Consider the following 27,500-nt stretch of genomic DNA (forward strand, 5'->3'; position numbering starts at 1 on the left):
TCATTTTGTCCTCTTCCACCTACCTTAGATGCTGTCTGTTGGTCCGTTAGTGACACCATCTGTCATCCCATTGGCCACAGCAGACAAGACGTTAGCATGTAGCTTGGGTTAGCATGGATTCTCAATGTTAATATTCAAGGCTACGGATTAAGCAGAATTTAGAAGGCCATGCCAAATAACGACAAAAGAAGTCGATATGTACAATATGTAAAACAGAGACCAACCAGCCAGCCAGCCAGCCAGCCAACCAGCCAGTCAGCCAGTCAGTCAGCCAGCCAGCCAGCCAGCCAGCCAACCAGCCAGCCAACCAGTCAGTCAGCCAGCCAGCCAGCCAGCCAGCCAGTCAGTCAACCAGCCAGTCAGCCAGTCAGTCAACCAGCCAGTCAGCCAGTCAGTCAACCAGCCAGCCAGCCAGTCAGTCAACCAGCCAGTCAGCCAGTCAGTCAGCCAGCCAGCCAGCCAACCAGCCAACCAGCCAGCCAGCCAGTCAACATGTCTTGGGGTATGTTGAACTGAAGTGTGTTCTTGGCTACGATCGTATTGAACACAAGCTGACAGGCTGGTCCCCCTGAGCAGTATGGACCGTACAAATGAACAGATGTTCCACCTGCACAGCAGGGGAGGCTGGTGGAGGTAGAAATCAGAGGACGGGCCCATTGTAATGCATGGAATGGAATGAGGAATGGAATCAAACACGTTATTATGATGTGTTATAATGACACCGTTCCTCATTCCATTCCATGCATTACAATGGGCCCGTCCTCAGATTTCTACCTCCACCAGCCTCCACTGCCACACGTTCAGTTCAGTCAATTACAGTATTAATTTGATTGGTTCCAGCAGCACAGTGGTGTTATGTGTGTCACAACCCTGTGTATGTAGGTCAGACATGGGGAAGGAAGTGTGTGTGTTATTGTCAGGGTAATTCACACTCTCACAGAGGTCACTGCCAGCTGAAACACTGCATCTCTACACAACAACAGAGGGTCACTTTCACTGGCCAGAAACCCCCGTCACATGATCTGGAGTGACATGCAGTGTTGTGTTTGTCCTCAGTCAACAGAAACATAACAATAATGTTCCAGAAGTCACTGCAGTCGCCTGGTGTGTGTGGATGCAGACTCTGGGAGACTCTGGGAGACTCTGGGAGACTCTGGGAGGTCTTGATTAGACAGAAGGAAAGGGGGAATCCATTGGTTCAACTGATGTGATATGAGGGACATCGGTTTGGAAGTTGTCAAACATTTTCATCAAACTGTACAAACTGGGAACTAGTCCAGTCCTGTCTCCGGTCTATGAACGAAGGACAGCCAGGGCAAGCCCATGGCTTCCCAGCACCGTGAGATGTCCTTTACTGCCCCCCTCTGGTGGAATGAGATCATAACACAGTGGAGCCAAATAGCAGAGAGTTTCCCCCCCCCCCTCCCACCCCCTCCTCCCTTCCCCTCCTCCCCTCCTCCTTCCCCTCCCCCTCCCTAACCTCTTCCTCCCCTCCTCCTCCCTCTCTCCCCCTCCCCTCCTCCCTCCCCTCCCCCTCCCCTCCTCCCTCCCCCTCCCCTCCTCCCTCCCCCTCCCCTCCTCCCTCCTCTCCTCTCCTCTTCTCTCCTAGCTGCTCTGTCTCTCACCAGCTGTTAGCAGCAGAGAAACACATGGAGGTATTCCCCCGAGGAGACTGGGAAGAGACTGCTGGAGGAGAGCTTTAAGATTCCTCCATCAGAGAGGCAGAGGATGCAGCTGAACGTGGGGTGGTGGGGAGGGCAGGAAGGTGGTGGGGAGGGCAGGAAGATGGAGGGGACATCATTCATGTACATGTTTTCTCTCGTTATATATTCACTGTTACTGAAATGGAGCAGGGGAGGCTGGTGGAGGTAGAAACCGGAGGACGGGCTCGTTGTAATGCATGGAACAGAATGAGGAATGGTTTGATGCCTGTCCTCCAGTTTCTACCTCCACCAGACTCCCCTGAAATGTGTGCCGGGGTTGGGAATCGGAGATTGGGAATGCCGTTCACCACCATAAAGCAAACAGGAGTAAAAACCTGTCAGATGGCGGCACAGCTGAGGTGACACGGGAGTCTCCACGTCTCTGGAATCACACTCCAGACACACACCAGGAAAACTCCAGACACACACCAGGAAAACTCCAGACACACACCAGGAAAACTCCAGTCACACACTAGGAAAACTGCTTGTTGCAAGGCGAGTGTTTGTTTGGGGGGAGGCGGTAGCGTTTCACATTTCAATAGTGGAAACTTAACAGAGCACTTGAAGTAGCATCATTCTAAAGAATACGGCGAGTTCACCCAGGCGGGCGCTCAGAAGAAGCAGAAAGTGCCTCAGCAGCAAATGTTGGCGGACTGACTTCAGAAACGTGAGAAACTGCCCCAGGACAGCATCAAAGCACGGAAAATAACAAAGAAACGAATTGAATTTATTGCTTTGGATGAGCAACCCCTCACAGGGATTAGCCCAACATCTTTACACGGCCTCAGACTCCCTCTGACTCCCTCCCCCTCAAACTGCCTCTCCCCTACGGTAGGAGAGAGATTTTCCAACACGAGGACTGAACTTTGAGTATTGGCCGATCAAATCTCAGTCCTCAGAATCGGTATCGGGGCATCCCTAGTTCAAAGTTCCCATATTTTTAGGATATTCTTCTTTATGCCTACAGCGATGAGAATTGAGGCATTCATGTTGAGTAAGATGTCTCCCAGCGTCGAGAGGGAGACTATGTAAACATGGTGGGCTAATCCCTAAAGCGCCATTAAGTTTCAAACATTCTGAAGATGTTTGTTTCGTGCCAAGGAGGGATTGTAGGCTCTCCTAATAACATGACAAACACTGTCACCATCCAGCCTAGAGAGCCTTCTCTGTGGTCGAGACTCACCTGCTCTGTGTGTGACTTGCGTGCTGCATCATCTTCAATCACACCTGAAAACGTTGTGAGTCCTGATTGAACATATCTATACGTAATATGTTGAATCCTCGGAAATAAGGTCGATTGGCAAAACAACGATAGTCCCATTCAGGTGTACCCTGACATACTGTAACATTCAGGTGTACCATGACATACTGTAACATTCAGGTGTACCTTGACATACTGTAACATTCAGGTGTACCCTGACATACTGTAACATTCAGGTGTACCCTGACATACTGTAACATTCAGGTGTACCTTGACATGCTCTAACCCCCACCCCTGCTAACCCCCACCCCTTCTAACCTCCACCCTTGCTAAACCCCACCCCTGCTAACCCCACCCCTGCTAAACCCCACCTTTGCTGACCCCCACCCCTGCTAAACCCTATCCCTGCTAAACCCCACCCCTGCTAAACCCCACCCCTGCTAACCCCACCCCTGCTAAACCCCACCCCTGCTAAACCCCACCCCTGCTAAACCCCACCTTTGCTGACCCCCACCCCTGCTAACCCCCTCCCCTCTTAACCCTGCTAACCCTGGTAACCCTGGTAACCCTGGTAACCCCAGGGAAACAGTGGTTTGCATATTGATCCTTTAAGATTGCCCTCCAATGCCAGACCGAAGCGTAGCATACTGCATTCAGCAGAGTGTGAGCAGCATCGCAAATGAGGGGAGAGAGAGAGAGAGAAATGGAGCGAGGCTGTGTGTAGAGACAGAGAGGGAGGGAGGAGGGAACTGAGAGAGGGAGGTGTGTGATTGAGTGTGGGAAGGGGAGGAGCGGTGTGTATAGGAGAGAGGGATAGAGAGAGAGAGAGAGAGAGAGAGAGAGAGAGAGAGAGAGGGAGAGGGAGAGAGAGAGAGAGAGAGAGAGCACTGCTGCAGTGGAGGAAGTGAGGGGAGACTGCAGTCTGTGCTTATGGGGGAGATCAGGGATGTTACCAGAGCAGTGAAACGTTAGTCCTACGAGCCTCGCTATTGGATGGATCTCTCAGGGGAACATCACATTTGATTGGTAAGTGTTTCTACCACTGTCTAGTTCTGACCCAGGTACTGGTGAGGATAACCAGCAGGATAAATTACCACTCTCTCTCTTTAGAGGAACTTTCATATGAAAACCCCCCTGATTATCATCAAACTGAGAGAGATTAAGTATCATTAGTTCGGTTAGCAGCTGATGGTTGTTTAGATTTCAATGTATTTTGTGGGTGTTTTGGTTTGTGACTAATTAATTGGCACTGCCCAGTGCTGAACTGCAGAACTCTCAGAACCGATAAGGGCTTGATGCCAACAGCACCGAGATAAACAGACCACTGCTTCACATAGTCAGAAACAGCCTCATCCCTCTATGTGAGAAACAGCCTCATCCCTCTATGTGAGAAACAGCCTCATCCCTCTATAGTCAGAAACAGCCTCATCCCTCTATGTGAGAAACAGCCTCATCCCTCTATAGTCAGAAACAGCCTCATCCCTCTATAGTCAGAAACAGCCTCATCCCTCTATAGTCAGAAACAGCCTCATTCCTCTATAGTCAGAAACAGCCTCATCCCTCTATAGTCAGAAACAGCCTCATCCCTCAATAGTCAGAAACAGCCTCATCCCTCTATAGTCAGAAACAGCCTTCCTCTCCTCCCTCTCTTCTTGTACCACTCTGACTGCAATAGTTCCAGCAGCAGGTAACAGATCCAGCAGGTAACAGGTCCAGCAGGTAACAGATCCAGCAGGTAACAGATCCAGCAGGTAACAGGTCCAGCAGGTAACAGATCCAGCAGGTAACAGATCCAGCAGGTAACAGATCCAGCAGGTAACAGGTCCAGCAGGTAACAGATTCAGCAGGTAACAGGTCCAGCAGGTAACAGATCCAGCAGGTAACAGATTCAGCAGGTAACAGATCCAGCAGGTAACAGATCCAGCAGGTAACAGGTCCAGCAGGTAACAGATCCCGGCTCAGTACTTAGAACTCTCAGTGGCTCTGAGGGAAGAGAGTCCAGGAAGAGAAGCGGTTTTGAATGATGGGGAAGACTCTTAAGTCTTGAGATATCAGTAGTGATGGGTCGTGGTTCTGCTTGTCTGAGTTGATGGGTCGTGGTTCTGCTTGTCTGAGTTGATGGGTCAGGGTTCTGCTTGTCTGAGTTGATGGGTCGTGGTTCTGCTTGTCTGAGTTGATGGGTCAGGGTTCTGCTTGTCTGAGTTGATGGGTCAGGGTTCTGCTTGTCTGAGTTGATGGGTCAGGGTTCTGCTTGTCTGAGTTGATGGGTCAGGGTTCTGCTTGTCTGAGTTGTGTTGGTGAGATGGTTCTCTGGTATCAGGACACACAGTGGTCACAGCTAATGTTAATTAATCAAATGTTAATATTTATGTATCAATACAGAGGGAAGGGGAGGGTGGTGTGGGGGGAAGGGGGGTGGGGGTGGGGTGCTTAGTATAAGCAGCAAGCTCTGTAGCAATCCAATCTTCAGTCTGACATGAAACTGGCTTCAGGCCAATTAGTCATTTCATTGATTCCATCCCAAGCGATTGATTGGCTATCTCGGCTGCGGACGGTGGATGTTAGAGAGGAGGTTTCTACTTGAATCGACTGTAATTTGCTTAGCAACTAGTTCCTGCTTCACTCTGAGCAGCTTCTCACACGCTCTGACGGAATGCAGCGGTTTGTCAAACGAGCCTTTTAGTCGGTTTGTAAAAGACATGTTGGAAATGCAAAGTGTATCGATCTGTGGTCCCCAGGTCAGCAGAGATGAGGTTTCACCATGATTGTGTTTACGATACACAGGCTAGGCTCACAGAACAGGCTAGGCTCACAGAACAGGATAGACTAGCTTCACTTCATCGGTTTCGATCCATAACTGATCTTCATGAGAATCTCTGAAACACATATGTTGCTGAATAGTCTTTGTCTCCACATTTTGTTACAACTAATTGATTTCCATAAACATTTCTTTATGTTGTGATGGTGCAGGTACAACAGTCTGTGTGTGTGTGTGTGTTGTTCGAGACCCTGGTACGGTACATGGTACATCTGTCTCCTGCAAAGACTCAATGGAGGTTAAGTCATGTGATTGTCGTCCATGTAGCCCAATTCTGTCCAATTGTCTGGCTTGCTCGTCTAAATGGTGCCTAGCAATCGCCTGTCTGGCAAACTGAGACAGATAGATTCTCTCCCAGGCCTTTTAGAGGGAGATGAAAAACCTCTGGATAGCTTGCTGCCTTGGAGACCCTCTGACACACACACACACACACACACACACACACACACACACACACACGCACACACGCAGGCACACACAGACTCATTCACACACACACACACACACACACACACACACACACGCACACACACGCGCACACACGCACCCACACACACAGACTCACACACGCAAGCACGCACACACACACACACACTATACACATACACACGCACGCACGCACACACACACACACACACACACACACACACACACACACACACACATACACACACACACACACACACACACACACACACACACACACATACACACACACACACACACACACACACACACACACACACACACACACACACACACACACACACACACACACACACATACACACACACACACACCATACACATACACACCACTTCTCCTCCACCCCCGTAGCTTCACACCTGCATAACAGTTCATCTTCATTTGTATCCAGCAGTCATTCCTTCTGCAGGCTGCATCAGATGGTTCCCTGAGAGTTCAGCAGCGTTTCTGCAGTGATCGGCCGCTATCTGTTCCATGACTGATGGGCTGAGGACGCCCTATTGTGACTCACTCCTCAGGCCTGTTCCCACCGTCCACCACATCCATCCTGACAGTAATGGATCTGTACTCAGTATGGATGGACCGGACCAGGACACCTCTGGCATGTCTAAGCTGCCCTGGGAGAAACATTGGAGGGGATTATAATAATAATGTGTGTGTCAGAGGGTCTAATAATAAAAGGGTCTAATAATAATAATTATTATTATTATTATTATTATTATTATCATAATGATACATTTATTTGGTATAGCGCTTTTCTCAGTACTCAAAGACACTTTACGTCCATGGAGAAGACAATGAATAATATCAAGAAACAATGAATAATATCAAGAAATAAAGGAATAGAAACCAAACGCAGGTGCTGATAGACTCAGGGAGACTCAGGGAGACCCAGGGAGACCCAGGGAGACCCAGGGAGACCCAGGGAGACTCAGGGAGACCCAGGGAGACCTAGGGAGACCCAGGGAGACCCAGGGAGACTCAGGGAGACCCAGGGAGACCCAGGGAGACCCAGGGAGACTCAGGGAGACCCAGGGAGGAAACCCTGCTGGTCAAGGTTCCATTATCCTGCTGCTGTAGCAGAGAGTGGGGAGGACAGTCAGTGGTTCAGCACTTATAACCACCCACCCTGCCTACCCACCCTGCCCCCACACCCACCCTGCCTACCCACCCTGCCCCCCCACCCACCCTGCCTAGGGTTAGGGTTAGGGTTAGGGTTATTTGGTTTCTGGACAGGCCTATAACTGGTTAACCTGACCTTCTACATGCACAGTGTGATCATATCCCTCGGTACAGTTGGAATATTCCGTCTGACCTGTGATTGGTGGGGATTCAGAAGCCATTATTCTATAAATATGAAAACATGTGAACGACAATGACGACAAGCCTGAGAAGATGAGGGAGAGTTTGACGTCAGCTCAGACGAGCTGGTCTACTGTAAACAGCAATGCTTCATCTCCCTCCCCCCTCACCTTGGCATGGTAAATGATAAAGGTAAATGGTTTCGGGAGTCATGGTAAATGATTTCGGGAGTCATGGTAATCCTATTAGAATTCAGCAGAAAGATGCCACTTTCAACCACGGAGTGCCTCATTTCAATTTTCCGGGGATCGTCGCATTAGAAGAGAAATATAATCACCTTAGACTTTGCCACCGCCCCTGAGACAGCGGATTCAAATGTAATAACTAGAAAATAGTCTGCTTTCACGCTCACCTTGGGGACAACGACACGTTTGAGATGTGGCAAAGTTTCCAATAAACAGCGTTTGTGTTTCTATTCACACCCTCAGGTTTAGTTTCCCTGACGACGTTTGGAATGTTCAGCATCTCTCAGGATGCAGACGTCCTCAGGAACAACGCTTCATTTGATTCACCTTGATGTAATATTACAGCATGGATGCCCTGCCTCCTTATACCATTATGATCCTCATTCCTGAGTTAAGTCAATTAAAGAGGGTTACAGTACATTAAGGGTGCACAGATGGGTGTGTACAGCATTACCCTGGTCCTCACCACAGGGTGGGATGTCATTAGGCCTGTAGTTCCTCTCCCCTGGGGCGGCCCCACCACTCTGCTCTGGTACTCTGGAACTCTGGTACAAACATAGTACAAAGGCAGGGAGTTGGGTCGCAATGCTTAGTCATCAGGGAGAGCCTCCATTTTGTTTCTTTGTGAGCAGCAATCCATTACTCAGCTAATCCAGGGTGTCTGTGGGTGTTCCAGTAGCCCTGGCGGGGCACAGCACGTTCTGCTCACCACCCAGAGGACTGCAGGGAGGGTTCCATAGACACTCTGTGCTGCAGAGGTCAACTTTGTTTCTAATGCACCAACATGTTTGGGGATTGAAGTGTCCATGAGTAAAACACTGATGTTGTGATGGGTTTTGTGTGAATACTGAGACCTCTCTTTCTGTGTGTGTGCGCGTGCGTGCGTGCGTGTGTGTGTGTGTGTGTGTGTGTGTGTGTGTGTGTGTGTGTGTGTGTGTGTGTGCTCAGGGACAGTGTGTGTAGCCTAGTCGTTGAGGATGAAGTGGAACTTGTTCAAAAAGAAGCCTGAGGCCATGGTGGGGGCGGAGCCTACGGGCACCAGCACCATGACCAGCGCCCCGGCGCCCGCTGTCATGACGACCATGGCTGACACCCTCTCGGGGAACGGCACAGAGTCGCAGTCCAACAAGAACGACATGTTTGAGGAGATCAAGAGCAAATTCCTGAACGAGATTGATAAAATTCCACGTAAGACCAGAGCCGGTTAACCCACTGAACACTGAGATCATCTATGTTTGGTAACAGAGAAAGTTTGACCTTAAACTTGTGTGTGTTCACGCATGTGTGCGTGCCTGTGTGTGTTTGCGTGCGGTGCGCGTGCGTGTGTGTGTGTGTGTGTGTGTGCGTGTGCGTACATGCATGCGTGCGTGCATGTGTGCGTGCGTGTGCATGTGTGTGTGCATGTGTGCATGCGTGCGTGTGTGTGTGTGTGTGCATGTGTGTGTGTGCGTGTGTGTGTGTATGCGTGTGTGTGTGTGCATGTGTGTGTGTGCGTGTGTGTGTGTATGCGTGTGTGTGTCTGTGTGTGTGTGTGTGTGTGTTCCAGTGCCTCCCTGGGCTCTGATCGCCATCGCGGTGGTGGCGGCGCTGCTGATCCTGACCTGCTGCTTCTGCATCATTAAGAAGTGCTGCTGCAAGAAGAAGAAGAACAAGAAGGGCAAGAAGGGCAAGGACGGCTTCAACATGAAGAACATGAAAGGGGACGAGGTACGACGCTTCCTGTTTCACACACACTCCCCAAGGCAACTGCTGCACCACAGACATGTCTCACATCCAGGCCTTTAACACACGTGAAAATGGTTTCTTCTTTTTTAGATCTAAAACTAAAACATTGACAACATTTAGTCTTTAGGTTCAAATGAGGGAACACTTGTTTCTCTGACCCATTCATCCTCATATCCAGAATCCTCCTAATGCTTCTCTGATGTATGTCATGAATGTTTGTAGCAGCAATTTGTCAAAAAAAATGTTCCCACCATAAAAAGTGGTTAATGATGGTCCTCTGAAGTGTGTAACGGTCTTTGATCTTCTGCCAGCAGCATTAGACCGGGAGAAGCAAGGAGAGAGATCCCTCTGTTCTCTTGGTGTCGTCTGTGTTGTCGTTTAAGATGTGTGCTGTAATTCATTGTGATGCGTGGTGAGAAATGACACACTTTGTAATGAGGCGTAGGGGATCATGGCTGTGTGGATAGAGGGGCCCTGCTATTGAGACGGGCCTTTAGAGGATGATTCTGGGCCTTTAGAGGATGATTCTGGACCTTTAGAGGATGATTCTGGACCTTTAGAGGATGATCCTCGGGCAAACTGGGTCTCCTGCTGCAGAATACTGGATCCTGTTGGACCCAGGGAACCGGAGGTGTCGGAGACGGAGTCAAACAATCCCAGGGACGAGCAGATTGGACGAGCTCAAGTTTAATAACTCCAGATTGGATGTGTCCGTTATCAGGGCCCCAGTGCACCAATGACAGTTAATTATAACAATCAATTCATTGTCTCCAAAAACAGCCCTGGAAAGTGAGAAGGCAAATTTTTCTTCTTTTGTAAAAAAAAAAAAAATACGAAGAAAAAATTAGTGTGTCATTTCTTACGACGTGGTGTTGATGGTGTTGATGGTGTAGATGGTGTTGACTGCCTCTCTGGTACTGTAGCGTGTTTGTCTTGTGACCTTCAACCTTCTTCCTCTCTCTGCTCTCCTCCTTCTCGCTCTGTGTTGTTCGTTTTGTGTGCCCCGTGTTTCTGTGACTGTGGTGGACCCCCGCACTACGGTAGGTGACGCTGACGCTCTCTGCCCCCTGCTGGGTGGAGTGGGGGGTTTCATGGAATGAAAAGTCGTAGCTTCCTTGCTTTGTCAACTTTTTTTGTCATGACGGCTTGAGAATGTAACTGAGAAAGCTATGATGTTCTCCATAAACCCCCGGGAGGAAAGCTAATGATCGTCATAACAACACATTGTTCATCGTGTACAATGACAATGTCATGCCAAACTCACCCCAATATGGACAGTCTTGGATATAGAACAAGCCACTATTAACACGATTAATCTGTGCATGCGTCAGAGGGCATGGCTGGTGGTTTGTGGAAGTTGATGACAACAACAGCGGTAACTGCATGAACAGATGATCTGAGAGCCGTGGTTCTGATCTGCGTCCCGTTACGTTGTCACTCAATGACGAGAACAGGAAGACATGAAAATAAACAATCATTAAAAACCCAGATGGCCCATCAGAATAATGAACTTTAGCAAACATTACAGAGACAGGCTTACGATGGGGTGTTAACTATAACAGTCTGTGTTGGCTTCTAGTTTATGCAGATAGCTGGCTGTGCCCTTTACTCTTGTACTGTTCTGCTGTAATGATGGTGGCCTGTCTGGAGAGTGACATTTCTTGGTGGCAGCGTACGTAGAGGGAGGAATGGGTGTGTGTAGGTCCTCCTTGCTAGTTAATGGTTTTTGGAGTTTGTCTTGAATAACAATGCTCTTGTGAATGGATGCACTGTAGAGCGTCAATCACACGCAACCCAAATGCACTCCAGGCAAGAATCATGGCCAGGCCTGTGGAGGACGCCTAACAAAGTCCTTACCCTGAGTATGATGTCATTTTTGCCTTTCTATATATGCATTGCCATTGGCTGTTGTTAGCTAATTCCTTAGGAGCTCTCTGTAAGTTGCAGAGGAATTCTAAAGGCATTTTCCAAAACAATTAAATCCAGTAATGTCTCGATTGGTCTTTCAACATATCATTTTAATGTTAAGTTATTATCCAAACAAAGAGCTAAAATACACTCAGACTCGACTACACCAGAAAGGTTTCTTCCTCCTCCGTGTGGAATTAGCATGCAACATCTCCACTGACTCTGCTGCCTGTTGCCATAGGAGCATGTGAGGCCCAGCAGACTGCCATCAGATAGACACAGTGATGAAGGTGAAATCCTGTTTCACCAACATACATTTGAATTCCAGTTATAAGAAATCAGGATCACACTTTTACTTTAAGTTGCCCTGCCTATACCTGTGTAATTACTCTATACATGTGTAATTACTCTAGAAACATGGTTGTTGCTGTGTTAACGTCAATGTTATAACAGTACAGAGTGACGGGGCAACACAGAAGTAAAGTGTTAGCAACAACAAGGCCCTGTTAGCTTTATAGACAGGACCAGAGTAGGCCACCAGGTGATACGCAGGTATGTATGCAGGAACCAGATTATACTGGTCCCAGTGCCAAGGGAACCAGATTATACTGGTCCCAGTGCCAAGGGAACCAGATCAGACTGGTCCCAGTGCCAAGGGAACCAGATCAGACTGGTCCCAGTGACCCCGTGACCTCCGTTACCTCCTGGAGGTCCAGTGTCTGTGGCATGCTATGGTATGATGGGGGTGGGGCACCCTGACCTCTGACCCCTGACCTCTAACGCCCTCTCCCGTATCTCAACACCACAGAAACAACAGGATGACGATGACGGCGAGGGAGAGACAGGGCTGACGGAGGAGGAGAAGGAGGAAGAGGAGAAAGAGGAAGAGCAGCTTGGGAAACTGCAGTACTCTCTGGATTATGACTTCACGGACAACAAGGTCAGTGGCCGACATTTTACATGACATAACTCACAGAACTTATAGTGCCATTTACAAACTGTATCTTCAAAGTCTTTTAAAACTGTTCATAGGCTGGGATCACACACTTGGCTTTAAAGGGTTCTTTCAATCCCATGAAAGTTTCAGGTGGAAAGGGTGTTGTGTTCCTCAGTGATCTTGAGAAGAGAACATTTCTTCAGTGTCATTTGTGAGTGTCACCTGAACTTAGAGCTGATCCTTACGTAAGCTCTCCAGAAGCTGCTGCTATGGAAACCAGGTCAGCAGAGTTATTACACTTTGTGACAGAGTGACAATCTCTGGCATTAGTGTGGACAAAAGAGAATATTCTACAGAATCCAGATGATGATATTACATATCTCTCTGGAATATTCAGGGTTTTTCTGAATGGTGTGTCGGGTGGAGCTGTGCTACGCGTGGCGCTGGCAGCGACTGAACGTGACGTAAATGTGAGGAGGAGAAAACGCTGACTCACCAAGTAGAGAGGAAGTCCCTCATGAGTTCCTGACGCAGGATCTGAGCTTCACATAAAAGAAATCGTTCCTTTCATCATGATTTGATTATACTTCAACATGATTTAGACCCCCCATTGTACAGACCATTGCACAGACAGCCTTTTTCGGATGGGAAAGACTGCTGCAATTCTGTGACTTTCTTGTGACCTTGCAGTAAACACTGTTCATTGTACTTGTCGTCTCTCCTGTGGGACTCTGTGGTCTTATCTTGATGGTATAAAATAGCTGCTGATGAATGGCAGGTTTAGGTTGTCAGATGATAAGCAAAGCTGTTATGTAATCAGGCTGCAGCATTTCACTGCAGTAGAAATACGACGCATGAGTCGAATGAATGAATAAAGTGTCAGATTCTCACTGATACTGTTTCTGACCCCTCTGCCCCCCCCCCCCCCCCCAGCTCACCGTTGGTATCCTCCAAGCGGCAGACCTTATCTCCATGGACGCAGGCGGAGCCTCTGATCCGTACGTCAAGGTCTTCATCCTGCCTGACAAGAAGAAGAAGTTTGACACCAAAGTTCACAAGAAGACACTGAACCCCGTCTTCAATGAGACCTTTGTTTTCAAGGTAAGTCTTCTAGCCTGGTGGTGGGTGTTTCTTCTCATCACACCAGAATAATACATGTGAAAGGTATCCACCATCACACCAGAATAATACATGTGAAAGGTATCCACCATCAAACAGGAAGAATACAGTATTGGCTAGAACAGACAAGAGCATTGGAACCTCAAAAGTGATCGAATATCACACTATTATACATAGTGGTGGCGGTGGAGGTGGTGGTCAGGTGGTGTCAGGCACGGTGCTGCCAGCTCCTGCCCTGTATCCTTCTAGCAGCAGCTTCCAGGCCTCTCTAATGAGGTCCGTGGAGACTGCAGAGAGTCTCTCTGGGTCCGAGAGGAAGCAGTCTGCCATCCTCCTGTACCAGGAACACACATCCAGCTAGAACATTCTCCCTGTTGCCTCACACACACACACAGGAACGGTGGGAACATCCACAACCAGTTTATCGTTAGATAATTTAAATGCAAGCATGATTTGTCAGGTTCTTCCCTTTTTCTTTAGGGGGGAATAGTACGTGTTTCATTTCTATTTGATGCCAAAAGCCCTTTACTACAGTGGAATGTCTAGACGTGGTTGCTAGACGTGGTTGCTATGTCTGGAAGGGATAGAGAGAGTAAACAGGTCTCATATCAGCTCCTGATTGGTGCTTTAGTGCTTCTGAGATGAATAATTATCTCTCCTCGCATGATCCAAGCAAAATAAAATAAAACTACACATCCCATAATCCATTCTTAGCCCTCCATACTACACTGTGTGCTGTAAAGCTTGTGATGTGTCCATGCCACTGAATAATGAAGAGATTTGACCCATCCTTTACCATTTCATCCCTGTTTACCTCATCTCTAGAATAACAAGACGTTTACAGAGTGGCCATGTGGTTTAACTGGTGGATTATTAATCTAGCCTGGTTAATCGGTTGTGTCTTCATCAGATCCCCTACGAGGAGCTGGGAGGGAAGACGCTGGTGATGTCAGTGTACGACTATGACCGGTTCTCCAAGCATGACATCATCGGGGAGGTGAAGATCGCCATGAACCAGATTGACCTGGGTCAACCCATCGAAGAATGGAAGGATCTGGAGAGTGCAGAGAAAGAAGAGGTAGAATTTCAAAGAAATACAATTGAATCAACACTATACACACACTGAGCACTGATAGGAACACTGTACTAATACTGGGTAGGGCCTCACTTTGCTCTCAAAACAGGCTCAATTCTTTGTTGCATTGATTCCACAAGATGTTGGAAACATTCGTTTGAGATTCTGGTCCATGATGACATGATTGCGTCACGCAATTCCTGCAGATTTTTCAGGTGCACTTTCAAGCTGTGAATCTCCCGTTTTACCACATCCCAGAGATGTTCTATTGGATTCAGATCCGGTGACTGGGAAGGCCACTGAAGAACACTGAACTCATTGTCATGTTCATGAAACCAGTTTGAGAGGACTTTTGCTTTGTGACATGGTGCATTATCATGCTGGAAGTAGCCATTAGAAGATGGGTAAATTGTGGCCATGAAGGGAAGCACATGGTTGTATTAACGGGCCCAAAGTATGCCAAGAAAACTTTCCCCACACCATTACACCACCTCCACCATGAGGTGTACAGGTGTTCCTAATAAAGTGTTTGGTGAGTGTATATGAGGTATTTTATCTATCCATTATGGTGTGCAGATCATTATACGGGAGAGACTGAACTGAACACGGCACTTCAGTCACCAGTTAGTTACATTAACTAACATCTATGGTTTTTTATCATCTTTTTCTCAAAATTATTTAAACAACCATTTGATCATGTGATCATGTGTTTTTGTATGTCTTTTCTTCCCTCTGTTCTTATCCTCCCTCCTCCCTCTGTTCTTGTCTTCCCTCCTCCCTGTCTTCCCTCCTCCCTGTCTTCCCTCCTCCCTGTACCTCCCTCCTCCCTGTCTTCCCTCCTCCCTGTCTTCCCTCCTCCCTGTATCTCCCTCCTCCCTGTCTTCCCTCCTCCCTGTCTTCCCTCCTCCCTGTATCTCCCTCCTCCCTGTCTTCCCTCCTCCCTGTCTTCCCTCCTCCCTGTCTTCCCTCCTCCCTGTACCTCCCTCCTCCCTGTCTTCCCTCCTCCCTGTATTCCCTCCTCCCTGTCTTCCCTCCTCCCTGTATCTCCCTCCTCCCTGTACCTCCCTCCTCCCTGTATTCCCTCCTCCCTGTCTTCCCTCCTCCCTGTCTTCCCTCCTCCCTGTCCTCCCTCCTCCCTGTCTTCCCTCCATGCAGCCTGAGAAGCTCGGAGACATCTGTATCTCCCTACGTTACGTCCCCACTGCTGGGAAACTCACTGTCTGCATCCTGGAGGCCAAGAACCTGAAGAAGATGGACGTGGGAGGACTGTCTGGTAGGAAACATGACTGACTCAGTGATGCTGTCCCTGATTATTAGAGAAGATTATGTTATGGTGCATTCATGACTCCTACAGGGCGTTCTGTGGTTAAGCAGCTCTGACACATTTAAAACTTAGGAAATCAGAGATGTCCTAAAACATCAAGGGCTAATCCGTTTAAAACACCAGAGCGAGACAAACAGGGACAGCCATCGACGTCTCTGCTGAGTTCCCTTCATCAGCTCATCACTATAGTGTTGTAGTCTGCCAGGCAGCACACCACGGCATGAAAGGAGAGATGAGGAGATAAATGTGTGTTTTGATCTCCAGATCCCTACGTGAAGATCCAGCTGCTGCAGGGAGGCAAGAAGCTGAAGAAGAAGAAGACTACGGTGAAGAAGAACACCCTGAACCCCTACTTCAACGAGTCCTTCAGCTTTGAGATCCCCCAGGACATGATGCCGGTACTGTACAGCACACTTCTTTGATTGACTGATTGATTGATTGATTAATTGATTTATTGATTGATTGAGTGATTGAGGGACTTATTTAGTATTTTAGCTTCATATGGAATGTCTAGTTTGGAATGTCTCGTCCATGTGTTTGGTTAGCAAGACAGCATTTGCACTGGTGTCATCAACCCCTCCATTGAACACAGATTTTGATGTGTCACACCAAGTCTATGATGGTCCATAATCAATGCAATTCAGCTAAATACTAGGCAAATAAAGTTTCTATCTATCTACCTTCATATTAATACAGGGATGACTCATGCAAGGCAATGTGAGGGCCCAATTGTGTACAGACCACCACAGACAGACCACCACACACAGACCACCACACACAGACAGACCACCACACACAGACCACCACACACAGACCACCACACACAGACCACCACACACAGACCACCACACACAGACAGACCACCACACACAGACAGACCACCACACACAGACAGATCACCACACACAGACAGATCACCACACACAGACAGACCATCACACACAGACCACCACACACAGACCACCACACACAGACAGACCACCACACAGACAGACCACCACACACAGACAGACCACCACACACAGACCACCACACACAGACAGACCACCACACACAGACCACCACACACAGACAGACCACCACACAGACAGACCACCACACACAGACCACCACACACAGACCACCACACACATACAGATCACCACACACACACAGACCACCACACACACACAGACCACCACACACAGACAGACCACCACACACAGACAGACCACCACACACAGACAGATCACCACACACAGACAGACCACCACACACACACACAGACCACCACACACACACACAGACCACCACATACAGACAGATCACCACACACAGACAGACCACCACACACAGACAGACCACCACACACAGACAGACCACCACACACACACACAGACCACCACACACAGACAGATCACCTCTGTGTCCTTTGTAGAAAATCTTGGTGGTCGTGACGGTGTTCGACTACGACAAGATCGGCAAGAACGACGCGATCGGGAAGATCTTTGTGGGCAGCAAGGCGACGGGCCCGGGCATGAAGCACTGGTCCGACATGACCTCCAACCCCCGCCGCCCCATCGCCCAGTGGCACCCTCTGCAGCAGGAGGAGGACGTGGATGCTGCACTGGCTGCTCTCAACGCCAAGAAGTAACTTAACCTCCACCGTCCAACCTGCCGACTAACCAACTAACTCAGAAACCCATCCTCCAACCCTACAGAACCCTCCCCAACCCAACCCTTCAGAATCCTCCCGAACCCAACCCTACAGAACCCTCCCCAACCCAACCCTACAGAACTCTCCCCAACCCAACCCTACAGAACCCTCCCCAACCCAACCCTTCAGAAACCCTCCCCAACCCAACCCTACAGAACCCTCCCCAACCCAACCCTTCAGAAACCCTCCCCAACCCAACCCTTCAGAAACCCTCCCAAACCCAACCCTTCAGAAACCCTCCCCAACCCAACCCTACAGAACTCTCCCCAACCCAACCCTACAGAACCCTCCCCAACCCAACCCTTCAGAAACCCTCCCCAACCCAACCCTACAGAACTCTCCCCAACCCAACCCTACAGAACCCTCCCTAATCCAACCCAACACTGCATGAACCTCCTCATGACTCACATCATGGCTACTTCAAACTCTGAACAACAACAACAAAAAAGAAACATCTAGAAATATCAGCTTATTCATAGTTTAATGGAGGAAATTAAACTACACCTTTTCAGCACCGTTGCATTTCACACACTAGTGTATGTATACTGAGAAGAGGGAGACTGAGTGATTGGTTGATTGATTGATTGAGTGATTGAGTGATTGGTTGATGGATGAATGGATGATCTGTGTTTCATTTCAACATGCTTGTAGGAACAGATTCTTAGGGGGCTGACGATCACGCAATGAAAGGCTCCAAGAACGCAGCGCTGGTAATAGCTTAATTTAGTATATAGAGCGTTATGCATGCTTTTACTTCTCCTCCCCGCCTTCATAAACCATGCCAAATTGATTCCCAGTAGCGTAGCGTATAACTGGTTCTCAAACCATTCTTAATGAGTGTGCCGGTCCTTGCAGTAGAGATTAGGTTGGGTTTTTTATGTTTACAAATGTAGAGGATTGGATGAAATCTATAGGATCCAGTGATCCATTTTCAAATGTGTTTTTTAAAAGAAATTCACAATATGATGTTTGCCTTTTTTTGGGGGGGGACTTTACCAATTCCATATTATTCACATACATTTAGCATGGCAGGGGTGACATCGGATGATTCTCACATTCGAAATTTGTCTTTCTGGAGCCAATTATTATAATTTATCAAACATTAGTATGTCTTGCCACAAGCCATGTCTATGTGGTTAGAGAAAAGTTCAACATAAGTTCCAGCTTTCTGAATGACACGCTGCTCCAAGCTGTTTCTGATTCGACCGTCTATGAAATACAGTATGTATCTCACAATCTAGGAGGAGGGAAACCGTACACCTGACCAACCTCTCAATGATGCAGTCAAGGACACTGCGAAAGTGTCATCTGAAATGTGTCTTTGTTTGACTGCTTCGATGTACAACTGATTACTTTTCCACAGCTGAAGTAGGAGAAGTAGAAGTAGGGAGGATGACTGAGGAATTACTGCTGTCATGACGACTCTGCTTCCCTGGTGATGAGATCATTATGATACGTCTCAAGCCTTGAAAGTCGTGCCATCAAAGATGTTGTTTTGTTTTGGTCAGTAGATCATATCACATCATCTTTGTGTTCGGAACTCCTTGCACTTTTAAAGATCTTATGTTATTATCATTCCTTTAAGAAACTAAACGTTGTGGATTTCTGTTTAAGAAAATGAATGTTACTGAGAATTATAAAGCCTTGTGCAATATTTCAAATGATATCGAATCAAATCCAATCAAATTGTATTCATCACGTACACCATACAGCCGTAACAGATACAGTGAACTGTTTTGGGATCTTGCTCCTCGTTCAACAACAACAACAGTCGACAACAATCAACAAATCAGCAATACAATATAAGATAGTAATAAAAAAGTGACAATAGTGTTATGATATGATCATATTGGAGTTAAGAAGCGTGTTTGCCTGAAGGCTCACATGGAGACAGCTGGAGCTGGGTTCTATTTGACACATTCCCAGAATTCCTGGATGACGATTCTAATAATGATGTTCATCATCAAACATCTAGAGTCTACACATCCAAGTCTGGTACATCCAACCTCAGTCAACCTGGTACATCCAACCTCATCCAACCTGGTACATCCAACCTCATCCAACCTGGTACATCCAACCTCATCAACCTGGTACATCCAACCTCAGTCAACATCTGCTTGAAACAAACAAAGCAGTAAAACAAAGCGTGAGTCATTCTACGTCACATTGTCTTCATATCTCATTAGCAACATGCTGTGTGTTGTACATTTAAGATGCCAAAGCACTGAAACATAGTGTTGTGTTTTCTCTCCGTATGAGATCATTCAGACACATTATGTCATGATGTGTTCAGGGTCTGTGGTTCGCTGTATGAGATCATTCAGACACATGATGTCATGATGTGTTCAGTGTCCGTGGTTCGCTGTTACTAGAGCTGAGACTGGTGAAAGGGAAGGAAGGAAGGAAGGAAGGAAGGAAGGAAGGAAGGAAGGAAGGGGAACGGTAGCATACTAATAAGTCCATTGATATGTAGTTTTGCCTCCCTCTCTCTCTTCCTACTGTAAACATTATGCATTCAGCAGAAGTTGTTAATACAGCATGTATCTATAAAATGTTGTAAATAGCAGCATGTTTTAAAGAGGAACCATAATTATATTGTGTATGTGTGTTTGTGTCCTATGTCATTTTGATAATAAAATGGAGAGAAAAATATGCACTGACTGCACAGTTTATGTGAACGGGTCCCGGACCTGAACATCTGTCTGAACAGCCATGTTGGTTTCTACAGGCTCCTTTCACGCCTGAGATTCAGGAGTTTTGCTTTTTACTGTACGATTCATAATACAGCATGCTTGTTTATCATCTGTTTAATATCCTTTGTATGTGTCTAACTGTGGTCAACATAGGTAATACTACTACTAATATTTGGGCTACAAGTCATGCAATTACTACTACTAATACTACTACTTGGTTCTACTACTAATACTTGTGCATGGTCTATGATGGCCAGTTGTCTTTTTTGAAAGGAGGTGATTGACCAGCTCCTTTGTTTTCTAGTCTTAAAGTACCTAAGTGTTTCCTTTGTGTGTCCTGCCATCCACTCTGCTGTAGCTCCATTCATATGAATAGTGGTTGAGCTGGAGTGGGAGCAGAAGGAAGTAGAAGATCATGCATTCCACAGCAACATCTACATCCACACAACAATGGCATAAGATATTATTTACCTCAAATAAACAGTATCTTGTGTGTATGTCTGTGTGTGTGTGTGTAATACACTGCTGTTTACTCCTGTGTTCAGGCAGATAGGCCTCCTATAGAAACTCAGAGCATGGACTTGTAGCCCTGTTTCAATACCTCTCTCTCTCTCTCTCTCTCTCTCACCCATCCCTCTCTACAGGTCAACCACCATCTGGCTAGGGTTAGGGCTAGGGTTAGGGTTAGGGTCTGGGCTAGGGCTAGGGTCAGGGCTAGGGTTAGGGTCAGGACTAGGGTTAGGTTCAGGGCTAGGGTCAGGGCTAGGGTTAGGGTCAGGGCTAGGGTTAGGGTTAGGGTCAGGGTTAGGGTTAGGGTCAGGGTTAGGGTTAACATGTTGATCAACCTAAGATGTAAAGCCATACAACGTGAGCACTGAGTCATCAGCGCTCATCTCTGAGAAGACAAAGCCTAAAAACATCTCTCAGATTCCCAGATCCTGTCACGTCATAACCCTTATTAACCTCTTATAGAGTTCAACTAGCGGCTGTCTCTGACGTATCACTTTCTTGCGATGATGACTTATCGTCAGAACAGTGTCTGTGAATTATATGATGTTTCTTCCTCTATATAGTCACCCAAACCAGCTGAATTCAATCTGACTTCAGCTGATATTTTATCTCAAATCACTTAATAAATGTTTGCTTATGAATAGATACGAAAAAGTATATAAGTGGTGGATTATTAGCAGTAGCATGACGTTGAGTTGATATTGTAAAGTGGACATGCTAAATTTTTCACCACTGAAATCTAGGAAACGCTTGGCTTTTTGTGGTGTTCATTACATTTTTTTAAATTAAATAAGTATTCAATCATTGTCATGCAAATAAATGTTTTTCTGTGTTAGAATAGAGCCTATAGCAGGGCAGTAGTAGCATCATGTGACTTGATTGCAATATTTCATTGGTTTGTCATTCCTCATGACCTGTGTATTAACCCATCGTCAGCCATCCAGTCCAGATGCCGTTCCAATGCACTTTTAACATATGATTTAAAAGTGGTGATTATGAATGAATACTGTTTCTATTTCCTCATTGGTTCCCCCCCCCCCCCCTTGAGTGTCCTGGGTTTGTTAGAGTCCTTTTCTATAGATTGATCTATCTCTGTTTCTTATGGTCCTTCAGTCTGAGCAGCGACCATCTCTCTGTCTGCTTCCACCTGTAACTAACTGTGTTTGCATTAGGACCAATAGCACCTGTGTTTCCTCTGCGTCTGACAGAGACTGAATGGGTGTCACATGACTGCAGCACAGGCAACAAAATCCCGTCTTCCTGAGCCAAAAGCTCTTCCTGAGCAGGGCCTGAAGCTCTTCCTGAGCAGGGCCTGAAGCTCTTTGGAGCGGGGTGGACCCACACAGCAGATGCATTAGCAATGTAATACTGCCGACCTTGCTGCTTGTGAAAAAACACGGTTCCTCTTTACGCATTTGGTTTTAACCCTCCGTGGCCACCGTACCTGAGACTTTTTAAAGAACTGTGCCCCCTTTATTTCCCCTCTTCTCACTCCCTCGTTCATCTGCCCGACAACATGGACAAGAGAAATGCCTGAACGTGACTCTTACTGTGGTCTTGTTGTAGACGTGTGTGTATGTGTGTGTGTGTGTCCGTAGTTGTACCTTTTGTGGATTGCATGGTTTATTTCCGTACTAGGAACATGTTGTCCATTAGAAAGACTCCAACTCTTGTATCCATAAACCATATATCAGTCAATGTGCTTAAAAACCTCAAGGGAACCAAAACATGGAATGTCTCCAAACAGACATATGTTACCAACTAGTAACCATAGGAATAAAGGCCTTTTAATTACCTTTGCCTCCAGTGGTTTAATGTGCTGTTCTGTCTCCCTCAATGTTCCTCATGTTCACTTATCAATGTGAATCAAATTCACTCATAAATCATAAATTCACTCATCTGAATCTTTATTTATCCTATCATTGCTTGAAATTGTCGTCTCTAAGTCTCCCTCATGTAATACACTGTATGTGCAGTACCATACATGGCCAGTTGATGGCCATGTAGACAACTGACTGCAGTAAAAGGCAGTATAGTTATTGAACATGTGACCAGCAGATTCATTCACCCTACTACATACAGTACAGTAGTATTACAGCTTTAATAAACAGTGTATTTGTGAAACATGGTCATTTACTTGACAAACCATCATGCCAGTTTAAAGATTACAGCTTTGCATTCATATGATTATGTGATGTCATCGTATGTAAACCACCACGTAATCCAATTATAAACAAATGTGCAAAATATTCAAATGGTGTGTGAGGGCTATTTTCTGTGCATAATAATAATCCAACCATCAAGTACTCCTTCAGCTGATGTGGAAGGTAAAGATTCACCCCCCTTTTTCATCCTGCCCCTCCCCCTCCCCCTCCCCCCCCCTCCCCTCCCCCTCCCCCTCCCCCTCCTCCTCCTCCTCCTCCTCCTCCTCCCCCTCCCCTCCCCTCCCCCTCCCCCTCCCCCTCCCCTCCCCTCACCTCCCCCTCCCCCTCCTCCTCCCCCTCCCCCTCCCCCTCCCCTCCTCCTCCTCCTCTCCCTCTCCTCTTCCTCTTCCTGTCACTTGGACAGCTTACTGATGACCCGGATCAAAGCTCCGTTCTCGTCCTTCAGTCTCTGGTTCTCATTCTTCAGCTCCGCCTGGACCTGAAGGGACAACAACACTGGGATGACACAATATACAGTGTGTGTGTGTGTGTGTGTGTGTGTGTGTGTGTGTGTGTGTGTGTGTGTGTGTGTGTGTGTGTGCGTGTGCGTGTGCGTGTGCGTGTGCGTGTCATACTGTGCCTCTAAGCATGGTAGTTCATGTAGGTGTTTAGAATGACCAAACATTGCTTCTCTGACCGCCAGAGGAAACACATTCTACCAAGACTAGTTGATTCACAATGAACTGCAGTCCAAGTGTGATTCCCCCCCCCCCCAGAAGAGATGACCCCCCCCCAGAAGAGATGACCCCTCAGTGATCACCCTGTCCTGGATCCAGCTGCACACATGGCACAGTGTCTCCCTGTACAGTGATGGTCTATTGAGACCCTCTCATTCACCCTGACAACAGAGTGGTGTCTGTGCCCTGCTGTCTGGGACAGAACACTGCAGGCATTAACAACTATGACTGCTGACCAATCCCAGCACTGACTCACTGCCATGTCACAGCTCTCACACACCCCACAGCAAACTACGTCAGCTACAGTGACAGCCTCAGACACACACACACACACACACACACACACACACACACACACACACACACACACACACACACACACACCACACACACAAACACGCACGCACGCACGCACGCACGCACGCACGCACGCACGCACGCACGCACGCATGCACAGAATTTAATGGTTAAATTAAGGATAAAGATCAGGGTTAGGTAAGAGTTAAGGTTAGGGTTCGGGTCGGGTAGGGATTAGGATTAGGGTTAGGGTTAGGTAGGGGTTATGGTTAATGGTTAAGGTAAGGGTGAATATTAGGGTACGGTCATCTTAAGGATCCCACTTAGCATCTACCCTCCTGCTGTGGTGGTGATTTAGCAACATGCTCGTCACACATGTTTTCTGGAGGAGGAACAACTGTCTGGTGAAACTACAGTAAGGTCAGGTCAGGTCAGGTCAGAGGAGGGGGGATACGGATCACAACTTTCCCTGGAGACTGTTTGAAGAGACAGATTAGATAGATTCCTATTGGCTGCTGTACCTTCAGCTCATCCTCCATGTCTGAGATCTTCTTCTCCAGGACCCGTCTTTCCTGCAGAGAGGAGAGGTTTCAGAATCATCCATCAATCCATCAATCAGTTCACCTCACACCTCATTCATTCATACTGCGTAGACAGATATACAGTAGGCCTATTCTAGCTTGAATGATGTAAAACTAATTTACCTTTTGAAAAAGTATCTTTATAATCCTGTAAGGGATAGGTTGCTATTGCGACTTGACACATAAATACATGTATTTACTCCTATTCACCACCGACACCAGAACTCAACTCCTCCGGGCCGAGTGAGCCTGGAGAGGAAGCTGCTGACAGGACGATCTTACCCTTTTCTCAGTCTCGAGCACGTTGGACCGCTCGGACATGTTGGACCGCTCGGACATGTTGGACCGCTCGGACATGTTGGACCGCTCAGTGAACCGTCCTTTCCTCTGCAACACAAACGTTGACGGCTTAAACGTTGAGAGCCAGTACAGTTGTCTCTTTTAAAAGGTCTCTCTTAAAAAATAGATTTAATCTCAATGAGACTAACCTCGATAAATAAAGGTTCAATCAATTCAATAAATAAACAGCTACGGCCTAAGCCTTGAAATTGCAGATCTGCATATCTCTGATATTGACACTGGAGAGGAACGTGCTTATTCCACAGGCACACTATTAAATACCACGCCTCCACTTCACCCTGGTTTACCTGCGGGTAAGAAGCGTCCTCTTTGCTGTCACATTTCATTCACACCTGCATGTATTGAACAGAAACTCTGGAAATACACAACTGCACAATCCCTTCTTCTGTGGGATAAATAAAACTTCAGTTGTTTTCTTTGTATTTGATGTTTTGGGATGAGGGTTTGTGGGGTGTAGAGGAACTATATTGTGTGACAGTGGATGGACACCAGTGAGTGATCCGACCTGAGCTCTCTCCAGCTGGGTCTGGAACATCGACAGCTCCTGTCTGCTCCCCTCCAGACGGACCTTCAGCCTCTCATTGGTGCGCAGGGCCTCCTCATACATCTGGAGACACACAACACACACAACACACACACACACACACACACACACACACACACACACACACACACACACACACACACACACACACACACACACACACACACACACACACACACACAGCACCCACACCTCAAATCAACCTAGGATTCTGTCAAGTAAAGGAAAAGCAGGACTTGGACAGGTCATGTTGATGATTCAGTGATGGTTGGGTGACAGTGTGTATCTATGGTTACCTTCTTGTAATGGTTGGATGTGTTGGATGCGTTCTCCTCCTCTGCTCTGATCCGAGCTGCCAGCCGGTTCTCCCTGCGGAGGGCGTAGGACTCCGCCGTGCGGCCAGGCGCTCTGTCTTTGGACCCGTCGTGGGCACCAGGGTTACCAGGGTTACCAGGGTTACCAGGGTTACCAGGGGAACCAGGGGAACCAGGGGAACCAGGGGAGTCCAACCTGAAAACGGACCAGATCGGTACCAAACCTCTCCTGCACTACAGAACCGCCTACTCATCAGGTTATAGTTTGGACCATAATCGTTACTTGAGTCTGTGGCATTAGATTCCTGGGTATTAAAAGTGTCCACAGGCTCATAATTGGGACCGAATTCTGCTTTAATTTGATTATTGTTTACTTTATCTCCTTATCATGCGTAGTATGTTATTCTGAACTATGATCTGAGTAAATCCACACAAAACGTACCTATCTTGTTACCTATCAAATGGCATCCTGCTTTTGCATCTGACCATCATATTTCTAATGTTAGAATCAGTTTAGTTTGGGTCTGGTTTTAGGCGGAAATGAGTCAAATATGACATGGAGTTGAAGAGGTTAAGACCTTTTGGGATGTGTGCCGATTCCCTGTGAAATTCTCCTGTTTGACTTGCTGCAGTGAATTGAGTTAAAGGAACTTACCTGGATGCTCTTTCATTCTGAAAATAAACAGAAACAATGTGTCACATCAAAGCAAAGCACTTCCATTCCTTTAGCTCCCCCCTCATCACAGACTGCATCATCTTCTGTTGGATATCAGACTCCTGCCCTTTCTGCTTTCACAAACAACAATACATCATGTGTACGGTTTTGGATCAATATCACATTTCCAAACAGATTTTCAATCATTTAAATGAGTTCCAGCCCTCCTGCCTCCCTGTGGATTGGGTTGTGCACCTTTGAGCCTGTGAAGTCCTGCTGTGTTGTGATGTGCTGTGATGTGGGGATGTACCTCGCCCCTGCCTGATCTTGACGGGGTTCGAACAGGTCAACCACACAGCCGTGACCCCATCAATCACCTCCTCAAGTGGGTGTTCACTGCTGAGAAGATGATGACATCATAGTGGTCAAAGCAAATATGTTGGCCTGCTGTCAGCCATTGTCAACACTAGTCTAGTACTCTAACCCTAACCCAACAGAACACTAGTCTACTCTAACCCTAACCCAACAGAACACTAGTCTAGTACGCTCACCCTAACCCAACAGAACACTAGTCTACTCTAACCCTAACCCAACAGAACACTAGTCTAGTACTCTAACCCTAACCCAACAGAACACTAGTCTACTCTAACCCTAACCCAACAGAACACTGGTCTACTCTAACCCTAACCCAACAGAACACTAGTCTACTCTAACCCTAACCCAACAGAACACTAGTCTAGTACGCTCACCCTAACCCAACAGAACACTAGTCTACTCTAACCCTAACCCAACAGAACACTAGTCTACTCTAACCCTAACCCAACAGAACACTAGTCTAGTACTCTAACCCTAACCCAACAGAACACTAGTCTACTCTAACCCTAACCCAACAGAACACTAGTCTAGTACTCTAACCCTAACCCAACAGAACACTGGTCTACTCTAACCCTAACCCAACAGAACACTAGTCTACTCTAACCCTAACCCAACAGAACACTAGTCTAGTACTCTAACCCTAACCCAACAGAACACTAGTCTAGTACTCTAACCCTAACCCAACAGAACACTAGTCTACTCTAACCCTAACCCAACAGAACACTAGTCTACTCTAACCCTAACCCAACAG

General features: G+C 47.1%; 2 protein-coding genes across 2 annotated transcripts in view; one reads left to right on the plus strand and one right to left on the minus strand.

The window, feature by feature from the left end:
- Positions 1-8,732: 8,732 nt before the first annotated feature.
- syt2b (synaptotagmin IIb) lies at positions 8,733-17,476 on the plus strand (the record flags this gene model as incomplete). The annotated part of the gene is made up of 8 exons (XM_083668670.1): positions 8,733-8,943; positions 9,302-9,462; positions 12,197-12,328; positions 13,259-13,426; positions 14,355-14,522; positions 15,675-15,792; positions 16,108-16,241; positions 17,261-17,476. 8 exons carry the CDS (start codon positions 8,733-8,735, stop codon positions 17,474-17,476), a joined length of 1,308 nt encoding a protein of 435 aa, XP_083524796.1.
- Positions 17,477-23,271: 5,795 nt separating this feature from the next.
- Positions 23,272-27,500, minus strand: part of ppp1r12b (protein phosphatase 1, regulatory subunit 12B) — an 8,857-nt gene continuing 4,628 nt past the window's right edge. The window contains exons 2-7 of the mRNA XM_083668683.1: positions 26,375-26,391; positions 25,702-25,915; positions 25,367-25,468; positions 24,784-24,888; positions 24,442-24,492; positions 23,272-23,385 (exon numbers count right to left, since the gene is read on the minus strand). Coding sequence (XP_083524809.1) covers positions 23,299-23,385; positions 24,442-24,492; positions 24,784-24,888; positions 25,367-25,468; positions 25,702-25,915; positions 26,375-26,391 — 576 coding nt within the window. The 3' untranslated portion in view covers positions 23,272-23,298. The remainder of the gene's footprint in view (positions 23,386-24,441; positions 24,493-24,783; positions 24,889-25,366; positions 25,469-25,701; positions 25,916-26,374; positions 26,392-27,500) is intronic.

Source organism: Argentina silus (genome assembly GCF_951799395.1).
Source record: "Argentina silus genome assembly, chromosome: 4".
In the NCBI taxonomy this organism is placed as follows: Eukaryota; Metazoa; Chordata; class Actinopteri; order Argentiniformes; family Argentinidae; genus Argentina; species Argentina silus.